The 23,247-nt window shown below is 49.4% G+C and overlaps 11 protein-coding genes across 11 annotated transcripts; 3 read left to right on the top strand and 8 right to left on the bottom strand.

Moving 5' to 3' along the window:
* Positions 1 to 441: 441 nt before the first annotated feature.
* N7503_009586 (uncharacterized protein) lies at positions 442 to 2,537 on the bottom strand (the record flags this gene model as incomplete). The annotated part of the gene is made up of 5 exons (XM_057069132.1): positions 442 to 1,337; positions 1,392 to 1,469; positions 1,521 to 2,080; positions 2,151 to 2,220; positions 2,282 to 2,537. 5 exons carry the CDS (start codon positions 2,535 to 2,537, stop codon positions 442 to 444), a joined length of 1,860 nt encoding a protein of 619 aa, XP_056915743.1.
* A 1,253-nt stretch (positions 2,538 to 3,790) lies between these two features.
* Positions 3,791 to 4,699, bottom strand: N7503_009585 (PhzF family phenazine biosynthesis protein; the record flags this gene model as incomplete). The annotated part of the gene is made up of 1 exon (XM_057069131.1): positions 3,791 to 4,699. One exon carries the CDS (start codon positions 4,697 to 4,699, stop codon positions 3,791 to 3,793), a length of 909 nt encoding a protein of 302 aa, XP_056915742.1.
* Positions 4,700 to 5,001: 302 nt separating this feature from the next.
* Positions 5,002 to 6,210, bottom strand: N7503_009584 (glycoside hydrolase family 12 protein; the record flags this gene model as incomplete). The annotated part of the gene is made up of 4 exons (XM_057069130.1): positions 5,002 to 5,248; positions 5,308 to 5,729; positions 5,784 to 5,839; positions 5,931 to 6,210. The coding sequence occupies 4 exons, from the start codon at positions 6,208 to 6,210 to the stop codon at positions 5,002 to 5,004; spliced, it is 1,005 nt and encodes a 334-aa protein (XP_056915741.1).
* Positions 6,211 to 7,156: 946 nt separating this feature from the next.
* Positions 7,157 to 9,508, top strand: N7503_009583 (glycosyltransferase family 2 protein; the record flags this gene model as incomplete). Its single annotated transcript, XM_057069129.1, has 2 exons — positions 7,157 to 7,456; positions 7,529 to 9,508. The coding sequence occupies 2 exons, from the start codon at positions 7,157 to 7,159 to the stop codon at positions 9,506 to 9,508; spliced, it is 2,280 nt and encodes a 759-aa protein (XP_056915740.1).
* A 144-nt stretch (positions 9,509 to 9,652) lies between these two features.
* On the bottom strand, positions 9,653 to 11,549 carry N7503_009582 (uncharacterized protein; the record flags this gene model as incomplete). The annotated part of the gene is made up of 2 exons (XM_057069128.1): positions 9,653 to 10,086; positions 10,178 to 11,549. 2 exons carry the CDS (start codon positions 11,547 to 11,549, stop codon positions 9,653 to 9,655), a joined length of 1,806 nt encoding a protein of 601 aa, XP_056915739.1.
* A 258-nt stretch (positions 11,550 to 11,807) lies between these two features.
* N7503_009581 (uncharacterized protein) lies at positions 11,808 to 13,172 on the bottom strand (the record flags this gene model as incomplete). The annotated part of the gene is made up of 1 exon (XM_057069127.1): positions 11,808 to 13,172. The coding sequence occupies one exon, from the start codon at positions 13,170 to 13,172 to the stop codon at positions 11,808 to 11,810; it is 1,365 nt and encodes a 454-aa protein (XP_056915738.1).
* A 549-nt stretch (positions 13,173 to 13,721) lies between these two features.
* On the top strand, positions 13,722 to 15,514 carry N7503_009580 (MDR family MFS transporter; the record flags this gene model as incomplete). Its single annotated transcript, XM_057069126.1, has 4 exons — positions 13,722 to 13,802; positions 13,860 to 14,197; positions 14,248 to 14,707; positions 14,759 to 15,514. The coding sequence occupies 4 exons, from the start codon at positions 13,722 to 13,724 to the stop codon at positions 15,512 to 15,514; spliced, it is 1,635 nt and encodes a 544-aa protein (XP_056915737.1).
* A 197-nt stretch (positions 15,515 to 15,711) lies between these two features.
* On the bottom strand, positions 15,712 to 18,433 carry N7503_009579 (beta-glucosidase; the record flags this gene model as incomplete). Its single annotated transcript, XM_057069125.1, has 3 exons — positions 15,712 to 17,292; positions 17,356 to 17,607; positions 17,654 to 18,433. The coding sequence occupies 3 exons, from the start codon at positions 18,431 to 18,433 to the stop codon at positions 15,712 to 15,714; spliced, it is 2,613 nt and encodes an 870-aa protein (XP_056915736.1).
* Positions 18,434 to 19,146: 713 nt separating this feature from the next.
* On the bottom strand, positions 19,147 to 20,047 carry N7503_009578 (peroxiredoxin; the record flags this gene model as incomplete). Its single annotated transcript, XM_057069124.1, has 3 exons — positions 19,147 to 19,584; positions 19,645 to 19,826; positions 19,882 to 20,047. 3 exons carry the CDS (start codon positions 20,045 to 20,047, stop codon positions 19,147 to 19,149), a joined length of 786 nt encoding a protein of 261 aa, XP_056915735.1.
* Positions 20,048 to 20,976: 929 nt separating this feature from the next.
* On the top strand, positions 20,977 to 22,035 carry N7503_009577 (uncharacterized protein; the record flags this gene model as incomplete). The annotated part of the gene is made up of 2 exons (XM_057069123.1): positions 20,977 to 21,290; positions 21,360 to 22,035. 2 exons carry the CDS (start codon positions 20,977 to 20,979, stop codon positions 22,033 to 22,035), a joined length of 990 nt encoding a protein of 329 aa, XP_056915734.1.
* A 271-nt stretch (positions 22,036 to 22,306) lies between these two features.
* On the bottom strand, positions 22,307 to 22,955 carry N7503_009576 (uncharacterized protein; the record flags this gene model as incomplete). Its single annotated transcript, XM_057069122.1, has 2 exons — positions 22,307 to 22,825; positions 22,881 to 22,955. The coding sequence occupies 2 exons, from the start codon at positions 22,953 to 22,955 to the stop codon at positions 22,307 to 22,309; spliced, it is 594 nt and encodes a 197-aa protein (XP_056915733.1).
* Between the last annotated feature and the right edge of the window lie 292 nt (positions 22,956 to 23,247).

The raw sequence follows: 23,247 nt of genomic DNA, 5'->3' as shown, positions 1-23,247 counted from the left end.
CAAAAAGGTGTCAATGTTCGTAAAATCAAAGGATAGTGAAGAATGAATACGTAAAGTAAACATAGACTTGAAAGTTCTTTGTTGACCAGGCATTCTTTTACATCAACCTTGGAAGGCCAAAGTTGACCCTTTGGGTACGTATAAAAGATTGACATCCCGAGGTCTATTTGGGTAATTCACCTTAGACCGAAGCTTGACACCACGGAGGCGTTATTGTAAACACACCTAATTAGATGTAGTCATTGTTACATCTAGGGATGGTGAAAGGGACGAAGATTTCTCGATAAATTTCTTAAAACAGGACTGAATGTTGAAAGAAATCACCAACCATTGTCTAAGTAAGCTAGCGAATGGTTTTAGATAGATGTTTTGGTCATTGTTAACTCGATAAATATAATTCTATGAGTGTTTATGCAATGGCATAGTGACTTGGCATCATAGCTAGTTCGAGGATTTTCCCACTTCAAACAGCGTCTGATCGTGAGTGATAGTGCTGTTAACCACGCCGACATTTCGACTGTAAGTTTCGACGCTCCCATCATTTCCAACACCCTCGAAACTCATTGTCTGATTGAGGCTTCCAAAGTTGTAGATTGGATCTGTCGTTGTCAGGTCATCGCTGTAGTAGGACCCAGTAGCTGTCTGCGAAGTTCGCAAACTAGAGCCATAATCAGCACTATCAAATGTCTTTTCAACATCTAAAATCTCCGATCCATCCTTTCCAGTCGATGTAGCTAGCACTGAAGCCTGGACACCATTGGGGAATACGGATGGACCCAGAACATCAAAAGTGAGCGACCGGCTGATGTTGCCGTAGATACCAAGTTCTTCTCCCGATTCAAAATACCACCAGTCACAGTTGAATGGGTACTCATATGAAAGAGAATACCCAATGCTGGATCCTGTTCTATCGGTTCCAGTGGTCTTTTGGATGGTCTTCTGGAACCAGCCGTAATCGATAAGTTGATTGAAGTTTTCGTAGGAAATATCTTGGCTCCAAGAAACCTCTTTCTCTCCGCTGGATGTCTTCAGTCGGCTAGTGATAAGCAGCGATCGCTTTGCAGTCGTTGTCTCTGTGAGGGTCTCGTTCGTACCCGTAGAGTTGGTCGAGATAGAGCGCGTGATTTGTAATGAGGGCAGCGGGTCTTTGATGACTGGCATGGAGCCTGTAGTAATGTGGCCTTCTTCGTCCTCGAACAGGAAGATCTTTCCGGTAACATACCAGGAATCAGTCGTAGTGTTTGCTATGGTCGCATATTCTCCGCCGTGGTCATTGACGCTGACGACGACCAGATTGAAAGTGTGAGGCTTTCCATCGGAGAGATACGGAATGAAAGCTAACGTGTGTAGAGTAAGTTATTTTGTTCGACGTGAGTGTCAAGACCACTTACGTGTAATGTCAATCTCATGCTCACGTAAATCGAATGCATCAATACCGACAATAGGTTTCCAAAATCCAGGAACGATGCCTGATCTAATTTAGCAGTGACGCGATTATGGGGAGGTTGTGAACCACATACCTCCAGTGAAGATGACCGGGAATGGCCAGGAGACACCAGCAAGCATTCCGTCAATGAGAACCTGCACTTCCCGCCACGGTCCATCGCCATACAGGACCGGAGAAACATCCACAAAGGTATCGGTGTCAGATGAGAAAACATTTTGATACCAAAACTCTTCGTCGGCCTGTCCGCAAGCAGAGACACTGATAACTGCTCGCTTGAGGTTCCGAGGTAGAGTGTAGGAAACAGCTGTATCCTCACTAGGCAGGACAGCGACACTGCTGGAATTACTGGCTCCAAGTAGGCGAGAAATTGGCAAGATCTTATTAGCCGCAGCAGGAGTGTCCGGGACCGTGAAGAACGTGGCGGTCAAAGTAGTGTTCAAAATTCCGGTATATTCCGAGTTGACGATGTTTCCCAAATCAAAGATGATCTTTTGTGGCTCCTTCCACAGCGGTAAGTACTGGTGCATCTCCTTTTTGTAGGTGTAAAAGATGCCATCTTGAGTTGGCTCAGCGGTAGATGTTCGCCATATTTCTGTCGAATTGAAGTACATAATAGCCAGGCGATCATATTGTCTAAGAATATTGTGAGCGATTGTTCCGGTCGTGAGCTCCATGCTACTGGTATGTAGAATCAAAAGCTTACCTTCCCCTGGATGTCAAGTTAAACTCGATCACCACTCTATTGAAGTCACAGTCCGGGGGCGTGTAAAATCCTGTGCTGTCAGCTTTCTCCTGAATTTCCGTTTTGTCTGAGGAATGGTCGAATGGACTTACCAACATAAGGCACGCCATAGCTATTTGCGAAGTCATAATCCATCAATGTTTGCGTGACAACGCATCCGTACTCGTTCTTGCCACGCGCGTCTGCCGATGCGGTCAACACAGGTGGATAGACCTGGAAATCATGCAGCTCTCCCGAACTTGCACTTGCATCACTAGTTCTCTTTGAGTGGCGTTGGCCACCTTTCGCTGCAACAGCAACAGCAAAAGAGAGAGCCGTCAGACCCCCAATTAGTGAGCGTGACAGCATCGTATTCTGCGATCAACTCGGATTTGCACTTCCAGAACCTTGAAATTGTTCTGTGCTGGTCAAGTCGACGTATGAATTGTAAGACCCATTGTCTCCTTTATATACTCGACTAGTACTTCCTGGAAGACGTGGATACTAGCTATCGCTCGGAAATCATGCAAACTTTTCCTCCAATGAGATACACGTTTTGACGAGCTATGTTAACAAGATAACGCACAGACCTCGTTGATTCAATTGTTGATTACTTTTGTGCCGCTGCAGAAATCGATTAGACGACTACAATAGGCGTAGTAAAGCCGATACACGCCAGTGCTCGGCAAAGGGGAACAAGCATCGGCTGATGCGCCACTATTACCCCTCAAATGTGTCACTAAAGCTCGGTGATAAGGGCTTTCTGCATCAAATGCCGACGATAGTCTCTTCGCAATCAAATTCACTCCGTCGGTGATCCGGTCCCCTCACGATAACCTGTCCTGGGTAAAGATCGTCTTTTTACTGAATCTCGTGACACTCACTGCAGAGCTATCAATTTGCGATCGAATTTTAACGCCCTCAGGTTATTCTCGCAGTAAAAAAAGCTTGGAGTATACAATAGTGGTGATACCAGTTGCGATGAGTTACGCCTTCCGAGTGTCCATTATATTGCATGGCCTTGAATCTCGGGCAGAGATAAGGTACGGATCTCAAGGTTAACAAAACCCCAGTGTTGGATTTATTTGCATTTTTCCCCCAACCTCAACATCAAGCGGAGGGTGCGAATAATACATTTTGTTCAAGAAAGCACACTCTATTGATTTCAGGAAAGCGCGATGCAGCAGAGTATAAAACCCCCACCTTCGGCGTCCAAATTTCTCCTTCTATTCATTCCTGCTTCCCCTCATTCTTGCTCATCCCTGCCGCATCATCTTCGAGCCACCAAACCCATTTGAAAGAGACAAAGCAGAGAACGAGTATACCTAAGCTGGTCATTGAGGTATCAATTACTAATAAAAATCAGACATGGTGGCTCGAAAAAAATTCTTTGTAAGCGCTAAGATACTGGGTCTACGATTGATGGATTGACCAGTTGACAGGATTTGCTATGCCCTCCGGCAGCAGTTGCCAAGAATTTATGAAATCACATCCTGTTCCTGAGAAAAGCCAAGAACGAAAACAATTGTGAAAAGGAACGAAACCAAGATTGCAAGTGTAGTATTCATGGTTCAACAGCCTACTTACCCGAACCGTGAACGGTCATCCTCCGAACTACTGCCCTAACCTGATCGCCACTTCACCTTCCCGGTAATCCAACACCCCACCTCCCCACCATGTCTAAGACAAACCGAAATCTCAGACGGCTTCCCCATAGCCCAACCTTGTCTTACACGAACAGGTTTCTCTGTCCCGTGGTCGACGATCCCATTCTCCACAAGCCCGAATAATAACGCCGCGGCTGCAATACCCGTTGCTGGGTCCTCGACATACCCCACCGACCTGGGAAACTGCCGTGCCTCGATGAGTTGAGTAGTGGAGTCGATGACCACATAGGGATATAGGCCCGTTGAGTCTATCTGCTCACACACGCGCCGTATGGGTTCTGAATTCGGCGTGAGGTTTTGTATGATATCGCGACTCTTCAGTGGGATCAGCGTTTTGGTTCGCGACGTGCATCCGTTTTGGATTGGGTATTCTGGTGCGAGATCTTCTTCTGCAAGGCCGAGGCTGGAGAGAATATCGGGAATATATTTGTGGGATAGCTCTTCCACGGTACCCTTTGGCTGCGACACGAGGACCTCACAGGATGCTAGTGATGCACCGGGGAGCACTTTGGCTTCGACGATTCCTGATAACGTAGATATGCCAAGGATATCCTTGGTTAAAGTTGTCGCTAACAAGCCTAGCTGCTGCAGAAGCCAAATCGCGCCTACAGTGGCATGTCCGCACATTTCCATTTCGTGATTTGGGACCCAGTAGCGCATTCTATAGTGACACTTTGGGTTTGTGTCTGCAGGAGCCGGAAGAATGAAGCCGCATTCATGGCCGCTCTTCTGGGTAAGCGATTGCATCTCTTCTGAGGTTAGATCCTCGGCGCCAAGGAAGATTGTGGTTGGATTTCCGCCATCATTGTCGTTATCCGTAGAGTATGGAAAGACAGAGAGGTTGTATGCTTGGACTTTTTCCATGAGGGCGATTGTTTCTTGTGGTGTTCGTAAAGAGCGCGTTGCGGATGACTTGAGTTCAAGTGGTAGGGCGGGGATATAGTGAGTCATATCCTGCCGAGGATTTTGGATTTCGACATTGAGCACCAAAAACTGCTAGCTTTGGCTAATCTATCGCTCTTCGGTATGTATTCAAGGGCCGACTACAAGTTCATGCAATGACAAGCCTTGGCCAAGGACAATGTGGATTAGTCGACCGGATCGTTTATCCGGTCCCGTTTCAATGCTTCGTAAGTAATTAAATGCTAAATGTACATATGCCTGCCTCATGACTTCTTAATGTCGACAGACAGCTCCGATACCCCGAATGTGACGTTGGTATCGGCAGAGAATGCTTCGGTACCGAATTGGAAGATGCCCATGTAGTCTGTCTTTGACGGATAGGTAGTCCCTGATAGGGTGTAGAGATCTGTGATCAATGGGTAGATATCTCCCTGGAACTGCTCTGTCTTTTCCGAGGCAATCCATGTGAGGACAGTCTGGTTGTTGCTATTTGTGCCAGTGTAGAGGCCACTGTGGAATTTATAGTTAGAAGGGCAGACTTGCAGGATTAAAAATAGTATGCGACTCACAATATTGTGCCATTGATGGTATGGTTTGTGACCACACCATCACTATAGCCGATGGGATCGGACGAGGCGCCAAAACGCGCAAACCATACCATGACCTCGAACTGGGCAGTAGTACTGCCCTGGGCGGTGGCCTTGTCGCTGTCAAAGAACATATCGACAGCAACATTACATTGGAGGGATTCGCTGTCGAGTGCGGTGAAGTCGGTGGACTCGGCAACGGTGTTGCCCACGCCGTAGGTCCAGTGGAGATTGAAGTCGATCTCCTCCATCTTGTCAAGCGCCACAGGCAGGACATCTTCGATCTGAATATTGGGGAAGGCGTGGACAGGTTGAGTCTCGGGACCAGGATCAAATTGCCAGGTCACCGACCAGTCCGGTGCTGTGGTCTTGGTCGGGTAGGTCTCATTATTGAAAGTGGTGACCTGGAAGTGGTTAGGGAGGGCTATTTTGAAACTGGCCTGAAACAGTGGACTTACATTCATGCACAGAGCACCAGTCGTCGAGTCGGTAACACCCCACTGGTTGGGATTGACTGTGAGATCGATCAGCGGTGTTCCCGGCGATCAACGATCGGAATGTGGATAATAAGAAAGCTGGGGAAGACTGAAAGAGGATGAACTCACGTGTGTACTGCTCTCCTTGCGAAGGCGGAGAGATACCAAAAGATGTTTCACAGTATTGAGTGTTGGTGAGGCCGTTATTTGTGGTGCTGCCACTGCCTCCAGAGCCACCGCCGGTGCTGCCTCCTGAGCTGCCTCCAGATCCGTCCGAAGTACCGTCGCTGCTGAAGAGCGGCTTTTGGCCGGTCGCCGCGAGATGCGCATCAATGCCGACGAGTGTGCCCACGGAGCCTCCCAGTGGGATAGCCAAAAGAATGGTGTTTACTAATAATGTGAGAGCCATCCTGTGTTTGATGTTAAGGGAGAACGAGACAAAAAAGAAAAAGCCTGAGCCAAGCGGACTTCGGGTGTGACTTGTTATCAGCGATCGTCCAACATGGCTGGTGGATCCGGATTGAGTTTAGCGGCAGGTACTAAAGCGGGAACCGTACCGTTACTGTACCCTTGAATCACGTAGCGCAGGGAAAATTGGAAAAGTGGAGTCATTGCGCCACGCATTTGCCCCCCCGCGTTGCTGCTACTCTGAATGCGGTTACGATATACACTTGGGCCCCCGCATCCTTGTTTGACCAGTAAGATCTACGTGATCTGTAAATTGTGTATCGTGTGGCTGGAACAATTAAAAGGGCTGGATCTGCACAATTCCCAATTCTATTATTATTCGTAAAGAGAAAAAAAGAAACCCACCTTCTATCCACGGATCCAAGCCAGGCAACCAGCTGGATTGGTTGGGTAAAAAATAGAAATCACAACGGGTGGATCAGGGACATGAATTTCGATAGAAATAAAAAAAGAAATTTCAGGTACCAATGTAGCCTATCAAGTTCGATAGACCGGGCAATCATGACGAAAGCGGTTTCAGCGCCCACGCGTGATTAGGGTAGCATTACTATTTATACTGGATCAATGTGGGATTGAGATCAGAATTACGGGTTTCAATGTAATTTAACGTACGGGCTAAGCCTCCCCAAATCCCAGATCTGGATGATAAGACTTTTGGACTCTAAGCTTCCAATCTAATTTTCCCTACTTCCCTGCCCCGTTATTTTCTTCCCTTTCACATCTCCCCAGCTTTCGAGGTTGGTCACATTCGTTTTTCTTTTTAAAAATCCCTAGACTTGTCTCAAGTCTTTCATTCAACCCCAAAAATCCTGCATTCCATCCATCTTATCTTTCCCCCCCCATCCGATCCTAGCGCATTCTTAATAGTCTCGGCGTGATCGCCCACAATGAACGGGTCAACGGCCACTCTATATGGCCCGGAGGAGGAAGAGATGACCACCCTCCACGGGAATCAGGGATATCGAGGCGTGAATCCTACTAGCCCGAGCACCTTCGACTTCCATTTCCAAGATATTCCATCTCCGAGACCGAGAGTCCCCTTTCGAGCCGGCCATACGGCAAGCCCCCGTTACAGTCCACCCGATTATGCCTCACAGGGCTGGCTACAGCCGACACCCAGAACCTCCGATGTGCCCGAGGCATGGGCCAATTCTCCCTATGACTCTCGTTCGACATCACCAACATTGGTATGCCACTCTTCACTCTCCACCCGGTCGCGCGACCAGCCCACGGGAAACTAACACACGTGATGTCACTAGTACCAAAATACTCCGGTTCAACAGAGCGCCCAAAGTTTAGCGCCACTAGTTAACACCCCTGCCTCGCCGGGCTTTTCCAAGGAGTGGGTACAGACGGGTGCCTCGTCAATTGCGCGTATCAACGACCGCGACGACGCTGAGATCTGGAAAGGATGGAAGCGGTGGATTTTCTTCCTGACCCCGTTCCTCACCTTCGGCAACACTGCCATCTATCTGTTTTATCTCGGTTTGCGGATCTACTGCATCATTCAAGCACAGAATGCCGCTGGGATCAGCTACGCGGGCGCCTGGGTCTTTGTTGCCATTGAGATTGCTGTTGCCATTCCCTCTCTCATGCACAACTGCTGGACAATGCTGGCCTTGAAGAAACGCGGTCGCGCGAGACTGCGCTTGACTGGAAACGATTGTCCGACCGTGGATGTCTTTGTGACCTGTTGCGGTGAAGATGACGAGGTCGTTCTCGATACCGTTCGGGCCACCCTGGACCAAGATTATCCGCAAGACCGATTCCGGGTGATTGTGCTCGATGACGCCAAATCCGCAACTTTGGAAGAATCGGTCAACCAGCTCTCGGCAAGCCACCCTAACATGTACTATATGGCCCGAGAGAAAATCCCTGGAAAGCCCCATCACTTCAAGGCAGGTAATCTGAACTACGGTCTGGATCAGGTGCACAATCTGCCTGGAGGCGCAGGTCAATTCATGGCGGCGCTGGACGCTGATATGATTCCCGAGCAAGAATGGCTTCGTGCGGTGCTTCCCCACTTATTGGTGGAGCCCAAGATGGCCCTTGCATGCCCTCCGCAACTCTTCTACAATACCCCTGCGTCTGATCCCCTCGCCCAGAGTCTGGACTTCTTCGTGCATGTCATTGAGCCAATCAAGGATGCCCTCAGCGTTGCTTGGTGTACCGGTTCAGGCTACGTCGTGCGTCGCGAAGCCTTGGAAGAAATTGGCAATTTCCCACTTGGTTCCTTGGCAGAGGATGTAGCAACTTCGACTTTGATGCTTGGCAAAGGTTGGAAAACCGCATACATCCATGAGCCGCTGCAATTTGGTACTGTTCCCGAGGACTTTGGTGGTCACTTGAAGCAGCGCACTCGATGGGCCATTGGAACCGTGGACACAGCTTTCAAGCTGAAGTTCTGTATCTGGGGTGATGCCGTCCGTCAGATGACCTTTGCTCAGCGTTTCTCTGGTTTCCTCTACGCTACCTTGAGTTTGTACACTCTTCTGCTCACGGCTTCTCTGTTCGCTATCCCCATCATTCTCTTGTGGGGTAAGCAGCTTGTTGCCTACGCCAACCAGGACGAGCTTCATTGGCTTATCTGGGCGTGTTTCGCGGCGACCCTGAGCAACCGTCTTTGTGAGTTTGCGCTGTTCATTCCTGCAGGCTACAACACTGGTCAGCGAGGTTCTCGCTACCAGCTGTGGATGTCGCCCTACATCGCTATTTGCATCGTCCGCTCCTTCATGCTGCCCAAGTGGCTGGGTGGCCAAACCCAGGCTTTCAAGCCTACTGGTTCCCTGGGCTCTACCCTTAACGAGCGTGACCCTAAGACCCGCAAGAACTTGTTTGTTCGTCTGCGCGTCATTCTATTCAACTACATGGCTCTTTTCCACTTTGCATTCGTCTATGTTACTCTCGTCGCGGTAGTCATCTCCTCTTACCGCTGTTTCGCCGTCACGAGTGGCTTCAAGGGCGTTGTGATCTGCTTGATCACACATGCCTTCTGGCCCCCATTGACGTTCCTTTTCATCTGCACTTCTCTGTGGACGCCGGTCTCCTACGCTATCGACCCCCCGTCGATGCCGGAACGCGAGGACCTCTTGACCCGCGACCCAAAGACTGGTGTGGCCCACCCGACCACCAAGAGCAAGAAGATTGCTTTCGGTGGTCAGGCCGCTTGGTTTGAGCTTCAGTACACGGTCGCCACGGTCGCCACGATCCTGATTTTTGTTTACTCTTTCTTTTGGTAAATCATTTAATGTATGTAATGTATATCACATAGGGCATGCGGAGTTACGATACACGAATTTGAGGTCATTTACCAAGGTCAACAGGAGTCATGTATACTCACTTGAAGATTGGGGATCGTCTTCTCATTTTTGTCTATATATCATTCATTTTTCTGTTTTCTGGCGTTTGGAGGGCTTCTCATCCACGTCAAATTCTTCCCTCCAAGATCCAGTCATGACTTCTTTATCGGCTCCATGCAATCCAACATCATACGCATTCTTCATACTATCCAGACATATTTGCCTCCGTTGATCAAAGTCAAACATCGGCTTCGGATACGTCTGTTCCTTCGAGGAACCCGTTCCATCTCCCGTAACCCGACATCCCCACTTCTTTTGATCGGCAATCGGCGCCTTCCAAGGCTCATAGATATACTTCTTGTCAAATTGCGCCAGTTCAGGACAATACTTCCGTACAAAGTGACCCTCTGGATCCCACTTTTTCCCGAAGGCAATCGGTGAATAACAGCGGTAAAATTGCGAAAAGAACGCCGTGCAGGAAAGCCACATCCAATTCCCGATGTTGCAAGCTGTCTCATCTATTTTTATCCGAAAGTCAGCATCGTACGCATCCAAGCGGAAAATTATTCTGGCGGGTGGAGAAACCTCCACATGATTTGTGGAACTCACGATCGATTAGCAGCTCTTCAAATACTTCTGCACCTCTTTCCCAGCTTACATAGCAGCCTCCACGCGTCAAAAAACAGGCAACACTATGTCTCCCGAGATGATGGATCCACCCTTCCTGCCTCAATTGCCGCATGAGAGCATCGATCCAGGGAAAGCCCGTGCGCCCTTCTTTCCAGCGAATAAACCATTCTTCTGCGTCAGCTGAGTCGACGGTATAATCCCGGTCACCCGTCTCGGAATCAGCATCTGAGCCTCCGTCTGCCAGGTTCTTGGACTGTAAATGCCAATCGACCAGCCTTACGACGGGATTACCGTACGTTGTGGAGAAGGCAGGACCCACTGCTGCTTGTGCAGCAAAGTACATATCTCGAAATAGCAGTTGGCCAGGCATATTAGTGGGGATCGATGATGTGGGCTTCTTTTCGGCCTTGCGCTTTTGCAACACTTCTTGCACATCCCACCAGACTTTGCGCACGGAGAGGGTCCCGAAATGATGATGCGGTGAGAGGAGGGTGGTAGACTGTGGCTCAAAGTCTGCAGGTGAGGTCTTGGGCTTCTCAAATAGACCGATATATTCTTCGTTTTTGATGGACGTGGACAAGAGCTTCAGCGCCTCCGTTTCGCCGCCTCGGTGCGGTGTCGTCACATTCGAAGCTTGAATGCCTATCTCTTCGAGCGTCGGCACTCCAAAATCACTCTTCGGACCCATGATGGCCGTATACTGCTTGTCCTTGCTCGTCCGATGTTCCGCATTAAAATCAGGCTCTGCCTCAACGCCGTCCTGTGTGATATTGTCCAACTTCATCTTCTCCCAATCCCACGGATCGGGAATACTCTGGGGTGCATCCAAAGGCTTTTCGGGCTGTCCAGAATTGATCTTCTCAGCAGCCTTCTCCACCTGCGATATACTCATTGTCGCTTTGCCCCCATTCTTTGCGACCAGCTCATCGGGATCAAATAGATTTCTCCCCATCTTCACAATTACCTCCACCCCAGCCTTCTCCGCTAATTGCAGTACCTCCTCATCTCGCGCCCTCGCGTAGGAATCGGTGTCTTTTTCAAAAACTAGATGCGTTACTCCCCACGCCTCCCACAGCTTTGGTAGGACGGTCTGCGGCGCCTCGCGCACTACCCATAGCTTCTGCTTGGCATTGAGCTTTTTGTAGGATTTTGAAAGGTCGCTCTGACATTCTAGTAAAAAGCGCCATCGGTTCGGGCCTACGCGGGAGCGGTACACATAGTGCGGATCCCACGTCCAAATTGGAATGAAGGTTGAGGGGTTCAAGGCAAGTGCGGCGTGTAGAGCTGGGGAATCGTGGAGACGGAGGTCGGTGCGATGCCAGTAAAGAACTACCTTGGATGAAGATGGCATTGCCTTTGATGGAATAGATCAATCGACGAGCAATTGACGAATAATCAAGGGGTGAATCTTTTTTCGCAATTCAGATCGGGATCGGAAAGATTAAGGGAAAATCCCGATCTTTAATTTCCTAGATCGTGAGCTTAAAATGCATGACGTCAATCTGCATTCCTAGATGCTCCAACTCCGGATATTCTAACCCGCAATTGTACACCCCTTGCTGAATCTTGATTTTAAGAGAAAGTCTAGAGCAATCTATAAACTCAGTACCTAATGCTCGCTAATCGTCAACCCCAGATTTGCGAAAACATTGTTCTTCACAGCCAATAGATACTCCTCCACAAATCCGGCCTCGTGAAAAACCTCATTATATCCCAAACTAAGATGCAGCTTTCCCCTCCAGGTAAAGCAATGAATAACCAATGCAGCCGTAATATTCGTGTCATTGAACCCGACAGACTTCACCTCCACATCTCCATACCTGTGCCCCAAATACCCCTCCACAACCCCAAGACTGTTAAAGTACGGCTCCGACACAACAGGATGCTGAACACCTGGATCTTCCATCTTCCTTAATACCTGCTCAACAAAAACCCTTCGCACAAAGAGTGCATCGCTCTCATCCGTCCAAGACCGTCCATAGTACTCTTTCAATATCCTGACCAACTCGACCCACGATGCACGTGTCGGCACATTCAAGGGTAATCCAAGCACCCGATGTGAAACCGCCTCAGTCGACCCATTACTCGGTGGTGGGCAATACTTCCTCAGATCAAAGATCCCATAAGAGATAAAGCGCGATGCATCCGACTTCGGATTCCAACACACCGCTTCTTCAATCACAGAGGCGTTGATGACTGGTGTTACAGTCAAGCCACGTGCACGGATCACAGCTAGTACAGCGCTCGTCTCTGCGACTGAGAATACTATCTCGCTTCTGGCTGTATTGCCTGGAGACATCTGCGGGTATTCTCTCATCGTGAACGCCGGTGTCCCATCACTAGTCACAGCATCGGCGTGCAGTGCTGCCGCTTGTACTTCCCAGTTTGGATCCCAGTCTTCCATCTCAGGCATACCTACCACCTCATCGAGTGATGGAGCTAGGTTACGCGCTTCTTGTCCTGTGAAGGTAAAGACTGGAGATGGACTCGCCAGTTCCGAGAGTAGATCGTGCATCAGCCACAATGATCCATGTGCATCCCAGCGCCAATGCGAAGACAGAAGTGCCAGTTCGTTGCTCTTTGGGATCCAATAGCATGTTGCTTGTGGTGGTGCGATTCGAACGATTCCGCCATGAAGGAGCTCATATGCCGATGGTATATCTTCTACCACGAGGAACGTGGTGGCAGCCCAATACTCTAGTGCCCTTTCATCGCGAATGGGGTAGTACCGCTTATTCTGGCCGCTTGGGTCAATTTCGGACGCGATACCCGGGTGTCGGAATCGAATTGCTTTCCATGCTTTGCGGAGTTGGGATGTGAGGTCGAATTCCGGTGGAAAGGATAGTTCTGCGCTGAGCAATATCATCCAGTTTTCGCGGCCGGTAGGGATTGTGAGATTTTTTATTTGGTTGAAGAATTGTTCATGTACGTCTAGGGGGGCTTCCCAGTAGTCTTCTTTTTGCGTCCACGGCATGCTTCAAATGGTTGGCTCTGCTTGATATTGTTGTGGGTAGTCTGGGCTTTGGGATGAGGTGAGGTTGCTTGAATGTGGTGCTCTCCTTGCTGATCAGCCCCGTCTTGAGGTGCAGGAATGCCAAGCAGGCCGGACGTCATATCGTGGGGGCGATTCAAACAGTAAATTGATCAAAATAGGACTTCAATGTTCATAGATGGTTTACATGGTTGGTTGAGTCAGAATTGAACAATCTAGATCCCGTTAAGTCCCGACTAAGGGTCTATACAGGCATAATCCTGTTTTTTTTGCTCTAATGTACAATAGGTGATGCTTGCCAAGATGCGCTCGGAAAAAGCAAGTCTATCACTGGCTAGATACTCATATTATCACTTAGGAGTAAGTAATACTTGCAGCTAATACGGGTGACTCATATGTCAAAGCGCGATATAGAAGCGGGTCTAGCGGATGACACTCCGGCGGGGGATCCGGGGATTGAAAACATTTTTCTTTGACCACCACAAACCACAATTCCTATCCATCAGAGAAAGAAAAACAACATCAGGTTAAATGGCCTCAGATATGGAATTCATCGAGGCTCCGCCTCAGCGGGGAAAGCTACGTATCACTGCGATCATGGTAGCTTTGTCTGTAAGATTAGAGTGACAATTTTCCTTTTCCTGTTCCCCACACTAAAAAAGACCCTAGTTATCCATGTTTGTCGCTGCACTCGATCAAACAATCATTGCGACTGCCATTCCCACTATTGCAGCCAAATTCGATTCTGCTGCGGGATACACTTGGATTGGCGGTGCCTATCTGCTGGCCAATGCGGCCGGATCCTGTATTTGGGCTAAGCTGTCGGACATTTGGGGCCGGAAGCTGATTCTGCTCATCGCCGTTGCCTGGTTTCTTATCAGTTCTATTATCTGTGCTGCTGCGGTGAACATGCAGATGTTGATTGCTGGTCGTGCGCTGCAGGGTATTGCGGGTGGAGGACTCCTCCAGCTGAACACGATTATCATTTCCGATCTTTTTAGTGTTCGGTATGTGCTGCAACCTCAAACAAAACATACATATACTAATATATCAACAGCCACCGAAGTCTTTATCTTGGTTTGATGGAGGTTATGTGGGCCTTGGCTGGTGGAATTGGTCCATTGCTTGGTGGTGCATTCTCGGAGTATGTCTCGTGGAGATGGAGTTTCTGGATCAATCCTCCCATTTCGGGCGTTGCTTTCATCCTTCTGTTCTTCTATCTGGATGTGCACAACCCCAAGACCGGAATGGCGGATGGGATCAAAGCGATCGACTGGTTCGGAAGTCTGTCGGTCCTGGGTCTCACACTGATGCTTCTTCTGGGCCTGGACTTCGGAGGCGAAACCTTCGCTTGGAGCTCGCCACAGGTTATCTGCTTGATTGTCTTTGGAACTCTGTGCTCCCTGCTTTTCGTCTACAGCGAAAAGCGGCTGGCGAAGTATCCCCTCATGCCGATGGACATCTTCTCCCAGATCTCGAACATCGCTACCTTGGCAGTCGGATTTGCGCATGGATTTGTAAGTTTCTTTTCGTCAAGGTCGGGTCAATAACATACTGACTAAAAGCAGGTCTTCGTCGCGGGAGAATACTACATTCCCCTTTACCTGCAATCAGCAAAGGGGGCCTCCCCAATGCGATCCGGTGTCTTGATTCTTCCCCTTGTTCTTGCTGAGGCATTTACAGGCATGATCACTGGAGTGATCATTCACCGAACAGGAAGATACCGAGAACTTATCTGGGTGGGCTTTGTACTGATGACTATCGGATATGGACTTTTGATTCGCCTAGATCAATTCTCATCTCTAGGAGAGATAATCGGATACCAGCTGATCAGTGGATGCGGCGCTGGACTTCTGTTCCAAACACCGATCATTGCCATCCAGGCTACGGTGTCCCAGGATGACACGGCGACGGCGACGGCTACCCTCGGATTTATCCGTAACATGGCGACGGCTTGCTCAATTGTCATCGGCGGTGTCGTGTTCCAGAACAGTATGGGAGAGAGAAAGGCCAGCCTACTGGCTACTGGCATGTCGGAAACCTTGGCAAACCAGATGACGGGTGACTCTGCCGAGGCGAATATCGAGTACATCAAGGACATCCAGGATCCTGTGCAGCTGCTGGCTGTTCGGGGGGCCTTTGCGTGGAGTATGCGGAACATGTGGATCTTGTATACTTGCATGTCGGGCTTGGGTCTCGTCTGTTCTTTCTTCATTTTGAAGACTCGGTTGAGGGAAGACCATGTTGAGACTGTTACTGGATTGAACCGTGAGAAGCAGCCCATTATTGAAAGCCTCCAGACCCAGGAGGAACAGCGAGTTTGACTTGCTAAAAACAAATTGTGTATATGATTAAGAATAGGTAGGGTATGGATGTGAGCGTCTCCATACATGAAAATAAAAAAGCGTCAAGTGCGACTAAATATTTACCACCACTTCAAAGGATGGAATGGCACATGGAAAAGAAATACCAAGATAGTACAATGGGAAAGTCAGATTGGAAGGTAGAAAAGGATAAGTGCTCAAGAAACAGAACATCCTGCACCAACCGAACATAGGACTGGAAGATCAGCAACACTTTGACCAACATATATATTGACTCCTTCGCCGCCAACAGAAGCCATCCAGTCCTGCACAACGACATCCCAAACACTAAGATCCTTGCGGGTGATCTCGAGCGTTAAAGTCTGACTTTGACCAGCCGCCAGTTCCTCGGTCTTCTCAAACTGACGGAGCTGACGAGAGGGGGTATCAAGGCCCAAGCTTGAAGGAAGCTCGACGTATAGCTGTGCGACGGCCTTTCCTTTTCGATTTCCTGTGTTTGTGACAGTGACGTCGATCGAGAATGCGATGTCATACAGAGCAGGATTACCACCTTGACCACCACCAGCTCGCACCCCGGGCTTCTGCGTCGCGTTGTAGCCGTCCGGGTAAGGGTAGGTATCCGATGCAGTGATCGACTGAGGGTCATCGAGGTAGGGGTAGAGGTAACGCCAAATACGAGTAAAGCTCGTTGATGACCATGCAACTTCAGAAGGATTGGGGATGGAGTCATTATATTTCGGCGTAGCTCCTTGAGAGGGTCTCGCAGGAGGATAGGTGCTGTCGATTGCTGTCACGACTGACATGGAAGGGCTCGAGAAGTTGAATGTGGTGTATGACAGCCCATGACCGAAGGGGTACCGCGGAGTGATGTTGGCTTGGAGGAAATGGCGGTAATCGATGTAGAGGCCTTCAGTGAAGGTATCCTGGATTTGGCCGAACGGTTGGTCGATAATACTCACGCTGTCTGGATAGTCAGACTCGCTCTTTGGAATCGTGTAAGGCATATGGCCGCTCGGGCTGTAGTCGCCGAAAAGGATGTCCACTAGCGAGTCACCGGCTTCCTGACCCGGGAGATGGGCCACGAGAACTGCTTTGACGGAGTCTAGCTCAATCCACTCCTCCATCACAATTTGGCCGACCGTGTGAATAACTACGACAACATTGGAGAACTTCTCCGCCGCTGCTTTGACTAGTTCATCACCGTTGTGCCAGGCGTTTAAGCCAGCCACTAGTCGGTCTCCGGGGTTACCGTCAACAGTGATGGAGTTCTCACCAGAATCAGCGTTAATGAAGACAATCGCAATGTCATCGGCACTAGCGGTGACACTAGATGGGAACGAGTCTGTGATGTAAAATGTGCAGTTTTGTGAAACATTTGCGATGGCCTCTTGGGGTGTGATGAGATACGGCAGGCTTGCGGAGCCGCTACCCCATCCCATGGTCAAAACGCCATTGTCGCAACCTTGGTCGGTGCATGAGTTTAATCCACCTGAGTTCGGGCCAGCATCGGTGCCAAACACCTTGAGCGAATCGTTGCTGCTGAGGGGAAGTATACTGTCCTCGTTCTTGAGAAGGGTAATGGCTTCGCGCGCAACAGCTCTAGCAGTGATGTTGTGGTCTCCCTCTACATTGACAAATTGGTTGACAACACCTGTAGGAGAGAAGAGAGCACCGGGATAGAGCTCGCCAGTCGCGGCATCCGTGTTAGAAGAGAAATTAGGCAGTGGGTAGTCTTCATCCTGGCCAAATTTGTACCACGTAGCGACGATTCGAGTTACCTTCATGACGAGTTAATTTCAACGCCTGTGAAGTGCAAAAACCGGGCTTTGCTCTTTACTTACCATGTCATTAAGGCGGTCGAGTGGGACACTGCCATTGAGAATAGACCGAGAAAGGTCATAAGCCCAATAGCTGTCTCCAAACAAAGGCACAGAGCCATCGCCAGGCATAGCCATATCAAGGCCAGCAAGAGCGGATCCTACACCACTATAGTGACCCAGCCAGTCCGTCATGACAAAGCCCTGGAAACCAAGTTCATCCTTGAGGATATCATTAAGCAGCTTGCTGTTCTGGCTGCAAGCCGAGCTATTTACCTGGATGGGTCAGATAGGGTTTGGAGACGACGGGGTGAAGGCTTACATCGTTATAAGCAGTCATTATTGAGCCCACACCAGCACGAACTCCCTCTGCAAAAGGCCAAAGATAAAGCTCATGTAGAGTTCGATCATCGATATTGGACGAATAGCCCTTGGTAATAATGCTGCTCATCCGGTACATCTCCTGCTCGTATCCAATAAAGTGCTTCAGTGACGCGATGGCACCTGTGCTCTGCATGCCCTTGATAGTTTCAGCACCTCCAATAGCTTGAAGGGTTGGGTCTGCACCAAAGCCTTCCCAATTACGACCTCCTCGAGGCTTGCGGCCGATGGGTCCAACAACTGGGCCCAGTTGAACATTGACACCCTTGCCTCGGGCTTCCTCACCAATTCCAACACCACGATTATACATCAGCTCTTTATTGAAGGTCGCACCGACTGTGAGCCCGGGTGGGAATGCTGTGATATGGTCCGTCTCCCGAATCCCTAAGGGGGAGTCCTGTAAGCACAGATTCGGGATGCCGAATCGCGGTGCACTCCCAGTCTGTCCAACACAAGGTCCCATGAAGAACCCTGTTCCGGTGGTAAGATTCACCTTCTCCGCCAATGTCATGTTGCTGACAACCTGGTATGCTTTCTCGTAGGCATCTGACCAGTCAGACACCCACCCACCATGCGGGGTTGGATAGTACGGCGGCGACGAATACTCGTCATCGTCGCGTGGGTGCAGTTGCACGGGCTTGGTTTCCCCATCTGTGACGGAAGTTGCGACCAGCAGCTGAGGCAGCAGAGGCACGAGAGCCAAATGAGACCAGCGAGTCATGGCGTACAATGGAGCGTTTGCGTACGGATAACAGCAGATTAGACTCGACGTCCCGTCCTGTACGACTTGCAGGACAGAAGGTCGCACTTATTTAAACTCTGTCTGGTCCAAGACCTATAGTTGTCCCTCCCTCGTGACGAAAAAGGGGAGGGGAATTTAACAGATGCACGTGCCATGCATGAAAGCAAGTTGTCATGATCCTGACACGGAGTAGATCGTCACTCCATGCGAGCTGAGGGGCTTCTCGCTTGCATGAACGAAGTGATAGTGTGTGACCAAACCCCGTTAGTGGTGGATTATCTGCGTGTTGTGGGCCCGAATGTAGGTTTGTTCCTGGCAGAACGCGGAGGCGCCCAGAGAAGATCTCTCCCCGGATTATCATTTCCCAAAACAGATTCGTCAGGGGAAGGAAGGTAACGATAAGAATGTGGCTATGGTGAACCAATGCTACGTGATATTCCGAAATTTATCCGATCGAAATTTAGCCTTCGAGCTAATGGACAAACCATAGATTTGCGCCATTCTGATCGTCAAATGGCCCAGCTATGCGCCTTATTGGCGGCGCCGCTATTCAGGAACACCGAGGTAAATGGTATGCATTACCAATCTAATTCATAAAACCATGTGATTAGGACAATTCCTTGCGCTGGGGTGTAATCCGCATATTGACAACACGTTCAATTATTTTACAGGCGATAGATCGCGAGCTATTGCTAGAACTTGGTGTACCGCAGGTAGGGCTTGACCTCGCGCACCTCGCCAAACTTCTTCTTCGCATCTGGGGTGGAGACCGACGGAGGAACGATCACGTCATCGCCCACTTGCCAGTCGATCGGAGTAGTGACACCCTTCTTGTCGCCAGTCTGAAGAGAGTCAATCACACGCAACACCTCAGCAGAGTTGCGGCCGGTCGAAGCAGGGTACATCATGGTCAGGCGAATCTTCTTATTGGGGTCAATGATGAAGACAGAGCGGATGGTGAACGCGATGCCCTTCTCGCTGATGTTGTCCAGATCCTGCTGATCTATCATGTCATAGAGAAAAGCCACCTTGCGATCGGCGTCGGCAATAATGGGGAACTGCACGTCAGTCGAAGCAACTTCATTGATATCCTTGATCCACTCGCCGTGAGAACCAATGTCGTTGGCGCTCTGATATAAGGACCGTGTTAGCGAAAGAAAACTCGGTCAATCCTAATTATGACAACCCACCAAGCCAATCATCTTCACGCCACGCTTCTCAAACTCATCCTTCATCTTCGCAAAGGCGCCCAATTCGGTCGTACAGACGGGGGTGAAGTCGGCTGGGTGGGAAAAGAGGATGGTCCAGCTGTCCCCAATGAACTGGTGGAAATCAATCTCGCCCTTGGTGGTCAAAGCCTTGAAGTTGGGGGCTAATTTGTGCCATTAGCATTCGTTGACTAAAAATGACCGCCAATTCCATAATACCAGTTGATCCCAGACGCAGACGCGGCTGTTCTTGGGCAGAAGCCGCGAGGAACCGACGAAGGACCGGCTGAGCGCGGGGCAGGGCAGAGAGCCTGGCCCATGGGGCAGCACGAGGAGCAGTACGAAGGGCACGGAAGGCCATCTGAGGAGCTATCATCGAAGCCATGACTGTGGTTGAATTGAAGAAGTTCCATCCCCGCAAGCAGCTACATCATCGAGGGGATTAGCTCAGCAAGCACGCAAGAATGATCTAACCGCATTAGGAAACAAGCTATGGCAATGATCAAACTGTGTAAACTATCACATAGAATCAATATCAATTAAGCTAGGATGGAGTCAAGGTGTTTCATTTCCTCTACTCTTTTCTCCTTTCTTGCCACGGAAATGCGCCTTGTCTGTAAATTTCAAGACTATATGCGATAATGTACACCAAAGGCAGTAAAATTAGCTTCTCGCCTGTTGCTTTGCTGATCATGTCCAATGGGGAAGACGTTCAGTGATAACAGCCAGAAGCATCGATAACTCTTCTTAGCTCATTGCCTTGACCTCGGGTTCGAACATACGAAAGGATTGGCGTATTGCCGAGTGGGTCGTAAATACAGTGACTGGGTTGCGGGCCGTCCCTGTGGAGCACTGTCCAGGGTCTCCAGGCTGACGAGGCTTACAGAGCTGATGCCCCAAGGATCCCGTGAAGGATCGAATAGCTTAATTATATAACAATCTACAGGTTTTGAATTTGTAACGGAATTTGTGCTAAGGCGCAAAATCTTCTCACCGCAGAAAAGCCTTGGACATGGTACTGTAATATTAGTCGCGAAGATTAGTGGTAATTCTCGTACTCCGAATAGTTCAAGTTAATGCACAAAAACGTTTGAACAGCGCTTGACATACTCCACTATTTTCCTTCTTTGCATCTTAATTAAACCGAGTTTCAGATTCTGACCACTGGCGTTGACTGCCTTCCCGCTACGCTTTGGCCCCCACGTTCGACACTAGAAAGCACCAGGTCATGTAAAAACAGTAGTCCCCAATAAAGAGGGAGTAGCGCCCACGCATGTCCCATCTGCGCTGATTTTTACTTTTATCGCCGTCTCAATGGCTTCTACAATCACAAGTGCTCCCATTGCGCTCACCACCACATTCACACCGCCAGCAGATTGTTTCACGGACTCGTATCACATTCAATGGTGGGATGGCGTAAATTATTACACACCAGTGTCTGCCACTTACACGTGGTGGTGGGTTAGCCTTGGAGCCAGAGATTGGAGCACATGTTTTCCATCGGACTTTGCCACGGCGACAACGAGCTATTTCTCGCCGGGCTTATGTCCATCGGGCTATACAGCTGCCGGTCTAACAGAAGTCTCACTCGACAGCAATATTGAGACAAGAGCGACCTGCTGTCCTAGGTATGGCAGCTCATAATTTGCGCATGCAATCACAAAATCGCGCATTTGTTGACTTGATTCTATATGTAGTGGCTACAATGCTCAAACTGGCGACGGCTGGCCCTGGTACTCCAGCAACCCGTGCACCTCCTCCAACACGAACTCGGACTCTGTCTACGTATATACATTCAACGACGCGGTTACGAGTGAAACGGGGACATTTGGGATCCAGGGGAAGGGCGTTTCGATTCGTTGGCAATCAACCGACTTTGTGTCAGCAACATCGACCTCAGAAACCTTGACATCAGCAACGTCTGCATCAACAAGTTCAATACCAGAAGCGACTAGCACAACAGGTACTGTGGCAACTTCAACGGGCCAATCGACGAGCAATGGACTTTCAACCGGAGCCAAAATTGGGATTGGGGTTGGATGTGGAGTTGCAGCCGTTATAATAATAATTGTGGCTCTCTTAGTCTATCGGAGGCGCAAGTGCAGACCAGCACTAGCATCTGATCAGGCTATGGCACAAAAGTACGGGCCACCCGCTGAAATATATACGCGAGGATTGGATGTGAACAGCCCGCCATCAGACTCCGTATACTCGCGATGGCAAGATGGAATATCACGCTCCGGGGGCTCTGAGCTAGCGGGGTCCCAACCACCTGCAGTGGAGTTGTCAACAACTAGAGAACCCGTGGAACTGGACTCGGGATATATGCCAAGGGAGCTAGACAACATGCACCAATTCCAGGGCAAAAGATAATGGTTCTAATAGAGTTACACTACGTACACTACATATAATAGAAAAATTTGACTAATCAATACGAGTTCATATCATATAACCAAAGATCCGTAAATTATATCCATCAAAAGATTAGGGCCGTCCGGCTTTCACATCCATGCGAACTGTATAATCTTCCACATATTACACCCAGGATTCGTCAAACATATGAAACAAGAAATCCCAGGTCATCCATTAAAATACAGCCTTTTCCACAGGTACTATCAACAGCCAAGCACAGGGACATACATGCTTAAAGCGCAAGCAGAGCAGCAGCAAATGCAGCTCCACCGAGGACACTACCGGCGGTAGCAATAGGCGCCGCGTTCATAGTCGAGTCACCAGACCAAGTGGAAGTAGATGTAGCGTCTTGGTTGTCACGATTGTAGTCACTAGTGGACGTCGGGGTAGCAGTAGCCTCGTTGGTAGCCGGACCAGTAGTTGTAGAAGAATAACGGCCCGAAGACACAGCGGCCGAGACAATGCTAGAGTATCCATTCGCGGAGAACGGGACCCGGGTAATGCAGGTGGGCTCGTTGCTCCAGCTCACTGATGGACCTCCGTAGTCGGTACCGCTGCAGAAGGGGAAGCAGTCCGAGAACTGGACATCAGTGTCACGGTAATCATCGTAGTTCATGACGCAGCAGTAGGGGTTGTTGTCTTCTTCCACAGACAGGGATCCGTGACAGCATCTGTCGTTGCCGTTGTAGTTGATTGGCGTCCATTCGTTAGGGCAGTTGGTAACGAGTCGCTTTCCAAGTAGAGCATCGCCCTGGGTCATGTTAGTTGGATGTGTGATGGACATTAGTGGCTCGAGGGCCTCTTACAAGGTTGAAACGGGCATTCGCAGCCACTGCAAGTGAGAGGACTGCCGGAATGACAATGTTCTGAATTGAAGGCATTTTGAAGGGAGTAGTATGAGACTTAGGCTGTGAATTGCAACTGTGGTGAGTATCTAATGGCAGGTTGATCTCGTAGTTTTTATATTACTGAAGAGTAGTCTGAACACCAATCTAGGAGGCGTGAATATTCTAAAAGCAGATATGTCATATTCAACCAAAGGCGATCTATTGAGATTTCCTTCCAAGGGGAGGATTGTGGTTCGAGGGAAGATCCGGGTAGTCCCAATGACTGCGGGTGGAGGAACTCCTTGCGGATATCCATGTGGCATTGAAGCCAGAGCGCCAACTTGCG

This window comes from Penicillium pulvis, assembly GCF_028828015.1.
Source record: "Penicillium pulvis strain IBT 33274 chromosome Unknown scaffold_8_segment0_segment0, whole genome shotgun sequence".
Taxonomy (NCBI): Eukaryota; Fungi; Ascomycota; class Eurotiomycetes; order Eurotiales; family Aspergillaceae; genus Penicillium; species Penicillium pulvis.
This window is presented reverse-complemented; position numbering and strand designations above follow the sequence as displayed.